Source organism: Lemur catta, chromosome 1 (assembly GCF_020740605.2).
Source record: "Lemur catta isolate mLemCat1 chromosome 1, mLemCat1.pri, whole genome shotgun sequence".
NCBI lineage: Eukaryota > Metazoa > Chordata > Mammalia > Primates > Lemuridae > Lemur > Lemur catta.
Genome location: NC_059128.1, coordinates 5,139,294 through 5,145,357, shown reverse-complemented (window position 1 = coordinate 5,145,357; position 6,064 = coordinate 5,139,294). Strand labels below are relative to the sequence as shown.

General features: G+C 45.1%; 1 protein-coding gene across 1 annotated transcript; it reads right to left on the bottom strand.

Annotated features, from left to right (window-relative positions):
- Positions 1-300: 300 nt before the first annotated feature.
- LOC123644587 (cytochrome b-c1 complex subunit 7) lies at positions 301-790 on the bottom strand. The gene has a single exon (XM_045560764.1). The coding sequence runs from the start codon at positions 763-765 to the stop codon at positions 430-432; it is 336 nt and encodes a 111-aa protein (XP_045416720.1). The 5' UTR covers positions 766-790; the 3' UTR covers positions 301-429.
- Positions 791-6,064: the final 5,274 nt, after the last annotated feature.

Genomic DNA, 6,064 nt, shown 5'->3' with positions numbered 1-6,064 from the left:
CAAATATATTTTTTATTCTACCACACAGTTACTGCAGGAACATGGGTCCTGCAGAGACCTTTGAAGGAGCACGTAATAAAAGCTTTTTTAAAATTTATTTTATTTTTGATTTAAAAAAAATGCTTTTAGAGACAGGGTCTGGCTCTGTCACCCAGGCTGGGTCGTAGTGGTGTGATCATAGCTCACTGCAGCCTCAAACTCCTAGACTCAACCATTTCTCCTGCCTCCTGCCTTAGCTTCCTGAGCAGCTGAGACTACAGGTGTGCACCATTGCTCCCTTTCTTAATATTTTTTTTTTGCTTACAATAGACATTTATTTAAAGTAATATATCTGCAGATGAAATAATTATTAAATTTTATGTTTAAGGTCTAACCATCTTCATAAAAATACTTTGAAGACAGCTGCATCCACAGATTTCATCTATACGATTACTTCTTTGCCCATTCTTCTCTCTCTTTTCTTTCCCGAATAACCTCTTTCAAATATGGTTCAAGGTAGAATTTATCCTCTTCATATTTTGTCCACTGTTCTTTGGGCAAGATCTGCTGCCTCATGCTCAGGTCCAATGCTCTCTTAATGCGAAACATCCTGTCATTATAAAGGTTCTCAGGAAGCCTTCTTATGGCTTCTTTTACGTCTTCATCCTCATGTATTGTATCGTCTCGCATTAACCCCAATTTATTGAATCCTGCAGCATTGTAATACCATTTTCGAATACCATCCAGCCATCGGCCTGATGCTGCAACAGCCGGCCTACCAGCCATTTTGGCCCGAGAGCGAAGCGGTACCCTTTTCTTAATATTTTTAAAGGAAATCAATTCATACTACTTTTTAGCATCATGCCAGGCCTCCTACCTACCGAGAGCCTACTTTTCTTCCTGGTCTCTGCTCCGTGCCAGCCCTGGTAGGTGGTGGTGGTGATGGTGGGGATCCCCAGGGGGAGCTTTCCAGACCAGCTGTGAGCCCTGGTAATGTCCGCCTGTCAAGCAGGGGGTTGCAAACTGAAGTGACTGCCCTGGGCTGCTTTACTTCCACCCCATCTGACTCACACTCAGCCTCACTGTGAGAAGTCCCTGCCCGGGAGTGAGCACATTGAGTGTGAAGCCAGGCTGGCCTCCTTCCCTGTTGACTCTCCAGACCTGGTGCAGGGCACATAGTAGGAGCTCAGAATTGTTTCCTGGATAAAGGAATGAATGAATGAACAAACAAAAAGTACCAAAGAGTGGACACTGAGGAAGTCCTGGTCACCAGGAGATGTGGCACACTTCCAGCACACGGCCTGGGAAGGGCCTTGATGCTTTCAGCAGAAAACAAGCAGGGCACAGGGCCAGGCACCTGGCACTCACTGCCCTTCATCTACACCACGGTCCTGCCAGCTGCTACTATCACCCATGTCACAAAGAGGGGAAGTGAGGCTCAGAGAGGTTCAGAAAGTGCACAAGGGCACACAGCCTGAGGCTGCCTCTGAGAGGAGGAGAGAGAAGAAAAGAAAAACTCTCCAACTCACCTCAATGCAATGTGCTTTCTTTTAGTCAGGTTTTTCTTTTCAGTTGCTTTCCTATAGCTTTTAAGGGAAAAAAAAAAAGTATCTATTTGTGTCCTATCTCCATCCCAAAAGAATTTGGTGCAGCTTACAATAAAAATGAATATAAAGTAAATAAAGGCGGAGGAGTCAGACAAAGTCAGGAAAAAAGTTAGTATCCAAAAATGCATGCTAGAACATTCTACTGCAAATGACAAAAATGTGAGGAAGGGGAATTTGACATTTGACTTCGAGCTTCCCACTGGCCATGTAACAGAGGTAAAGGTCTGAAAAAGGGCAATGAAATGTTTTACGAGTTGTCTCTTTAAAACCCCCCACCCTTTTTGGGAATTAAAACCTGCCTTCCTACCCAAGATTAGCAATAAAAGGGGCAGAAAAATGTTCTCTATTGTTCATTTTCTAGTATCTTAAACCAGCAGTCCCCAAAGTTTTTGGCACCAGGGACCAGTTTCATGGAAGACAATTTTCCCATGGATGGTGGGGGAAGGTGGAGCTCAGGCAGCGATGCAAGCGTTGGGGAGCGGCTGTAAATACAGATGACGCTTCGCTCATTTGCCTGCAGCTCACCTCCTGCTGTGTGGCCCAGTTCCTAAGTTTCATGGAAGACAATTTTTCCACGGACCAGGGGGTGGTGGGGGAGGCATGGAGCTCAGGTGGTGATGCACACAGCCTGGTTCCTAACAGGCCACGGACAGGTACTGGCCTCGGCCTGGCAGTTGGAGACCACAGTCTTAAATCACAGGAGACAGCTCAACAGAATTGTCCAGACAAGGGTCCCGAGACTGTAGTCACTGGAGATAAGGTCTACCATAACCACCAATTACAGTTAAACAACAATAGCCTGAAGCCACGACATGTGACATTGGTCATGTAGACCCAAGCCCAACCAATGAAAACTCCCCTTTTAAAAAGCCCTGTTTTTCTGCTTAAAGTCTGGATGGCAGACTTTGAGATGCTAGTCCACTGCCCTCCTCATTTACTGGCAAATTAATAAACTTTTCTTTTCCTCAAACCACTTGTCCTTGTCCTTCATTCTCACTGATTCGGCCTCAGGGACAAGTACTGAACTTTTGGTAACAGCCAGGGCAAAAAAGAGAAACGGGATGGAAGTGCAAGATTGGGACCCACGGGTTAAAAGTCTCAGCAGTTACTGAGACCTCTGGGAAGCTGCTGCTGCGGGTTTCCACGGGGGCCTGTGTGAACGGAGAGGGAGGGCATCGCCACGCCTGCATGTTCGGAAAAGGCAGCATTCCGCAGCGACCAGGTCTGTGCAAACCTACCTCCGAAGGCCGAGGAAGCCTAGAAGGAAGAGGCTGAGATATCCAGTTTCTCAGAAAGAAACATTTAACAGGGACTTTTGAATAGAAGCCATGTCCCAGGCGGCTGCGAGGTGAGACAGTGGATCCCACACCACGGCCCCAGACCCAGGGCTTACGCGCCATAGGAAGGAAGGTGGAGGACACTTGAAGTCGACCCCTCAAGGAAAGACAAGGATTCCATGTGAATCTGCTTAACAGAAGGATTTACGGTCAAGGTTATTTTGATCTAAGGTCAGGATTTATGGTAACAGTAGATAAAGCTGAAATCTTAGAGGCATTTCTGGAACAGGAGTTAATCAGAAGGCAACACGGCAGATTAGCACCCAAGATGGAGTTGTTTTAGCCACCACCCCTCACCCCACAGTCTGGCTCTTAGATCTCAACCGTCCTCCTCTCCCCACTGGTCCTTCAGCCTTTAGGGGCAGGGGAAGGCGCTTGATCGTGTATAACGTAAGCAGTAGCTCATGGGCCACGGAAGACACATTGGGCCCGGCGCACTTCCCAAAGAGAGAGATTTGCAGTCTTTGCTGAATCATCTCTAGTCTTTGGAACACTGAAATTTTGGTTTTCTCAGAAGAAAAACAATGAAAGATATATAATATTAATAATATGATCAGTAGAAATATAATGCAATCATAAGGGAATTTGTATGCCACAACAATGATGAACCAGTTCCACTAAGGAACCTACTAAAAGTCTCATGAAGAAAATTAAAACCCAGTTCTTCCGGGGCTTGTTGTAGCCAGGAAATAATTCAGTATTTAGCCAAACTGTAGGCAAATAATAAAAATTCAAAAGCAATGGTTAAGGTTAGAATCTATTAATGGGTGTACTATAGTTTTCTTTTGAAACTTAATTTTTCTCTCTCCAGTTTTCCCATTTCTACCAAAGCGAAACCATAGTAAGACCAATTTGTTTGCAAAATAAGTTTTAGTCTTATTATATTTGGCCTGATTATTTGCATAAAGTGCAGCAAGAACAGTGGCCATTATAGGCTCTTTTTATTTATTTTTATTTTTTAAATAGGGGGTGTCTCATTCTGTCACCAAGGCTGGAGTGTAGTGGGTCGATCACAGCTCACTGCAGCCTGGCTCAAGCGATCCTTCTGCCTTAGCCTCTAGAGTAGTGGGGACTACAGGTACGCATCACCGAGCCCAGCTAATTTTTCTTATTTTATTTTCTTTTTTTCAGAGATGCGGGTCTTGCTATGTTGCCCAGGCTTGTCTTGAACTCCTGGTCTCAAAAGATCCTCCAGCCTCAGCCTCCTGAGTCACTGAGATTATAGGAGTGAGCCACCATGCTTGGCTAGATTCAAATTTTTAAGTTGGCTTTGCTGGAACTTTCATAAAGGTTTTGGATTAGACTTTCTATAGGCCTCGAGGCCAGGAAGCCAAGATAAGGATTTACCATCAGACTGAAAGACTCGGGAGAACTCCCTCCCCTCGAGGTCCCAAAATACCAGAAAGTGACATCTTTTACTGACCACAGGTCAGGAAGTTTGTAAGGGATCCATATAGACAAAGGACCAGGCCAGTCTATTTATCAACTCTATAAAGTCAACCTCGATTCCCCAAAGCCGTCTAGTCACTTCTGAAAATATGCCACTCCCATCAAAGCCTTGGTAAAAGACAGTGTCTCCAATGTGTCTTGTTACAAAGGAAAACAGACCCTTATTAAACTTACGCAAATAACGACATTGCCGTAAAATAAGAATACCTGTGAATAGTTTCCAAATTTTGGAGAAATCAGGTAGAGAGAAACATATATTTTGGTTACAAAGGTGTATTTTACCCACTGTCTCTATGCTATAATTAGCTCAAAAGAATACAGTTTTCTTGGCCCTTCTTCCACCAGAGCAGCAGCCTGTGAACAAGGTATTGTCTGCTCGACTTGGAACCGCCATCCACACACCAAGCACCTCTTCGTCAGCGAGGTGAGAGCGGTTTACGGGGCATTCAAGAAGCTCCTCACATAGTTCCAGCGTCGGTCCTGGGGGAGGAGAGGCTCCCTGCACACCCCTGGTAGCACGAGCTCACACAAACCCTTTCCATTTTATTACAGAACCCATCTGGGCACTGCTGTCTCCGTTAGTGCTTCTCTGATGTCACCAGAGACAGCGTGCTTATTTCAGGTGTCAAGATCACTTATGGCTTTCAGTCATGGGGATAGCCCATAGCAAGCAAGTAAATGCCACCTCAAGTGGGAATTCCCTAGTTCAATGTCCCAGTAGTTGTCACTGGGGAGGTGGTCACAGGCCTTTGGCATAAGCCCCAGTAAATGGTCCGCAGAGGGCTGTCAGGGGAGAGTTTGTCCCCACCAGAGCTCCTATTCTACACTCTGTGGGGTCAGGAGATCTTGCTGGTTTTCATTTAGCAAATCCAATTGATGTTGCTCAAAGGGCAGATTTATGTGCCTGTTTTACACTGCTAGGTAGGAGAAACAGTCCCCAGCCAGATACAATGTCGTTTCCATAAAACATTTAGGGAAAAGGAGACACAACTGCTTTGCATATGATGTCTGTTTAAATATTCCAACTTCCACAATCCTGTCAACCCTTTTATTTTATGTTCTAGTCCCAGGAACTTCTCTTTTCCACCGTGAGACCATTTTACCCTCTCTTGTGAAAAAGGATTTGTGTTCCCAGCAGGGGTTTGAGCCAAGGGACCTTTTGTTAATCTTTATCTTCATTAACCTGCCTCAACATTAGCAGTACTAATCTGAAGAGATAGTCAAGTTTGTATCCCAGCCTTGGATCATGATGTTTTTAAAAAGAATTTTTTATTTATTTATTTTTTAGAGACAGGGTCTCACTCTGTTGCCTGGGCTAGGGTGCAGTGGCGTCATCACAGCTCACTGCAGCCTCCAACTCCTGGGCTCAAGAGATCCTCCTCTCTTAGCCTCCCAAGTAGCTGGGACTACAGGCATGCACCACCACACCTGGCTGAATTTTAAATTTTCTGTAGAGATGTGGTCTCGCCGTGTTGCCCAGGCTGGTGTTCAACCCTTGGCTTCAAGCGATCCTCCTGTGTTAGCCTCTCAAACTGCTGGGATTACAGGCGTGAGCCATTGCACCTGGCATGATCTTTTTTAAAGAAATCTTTTTTGTCTTTCTGATTACATGCTCATTAACAGCTCAGAAATATACAATACAGAATGTGAAAGATCTCTGTCATTCCAGCTCACATCTAAACACGGATCCTG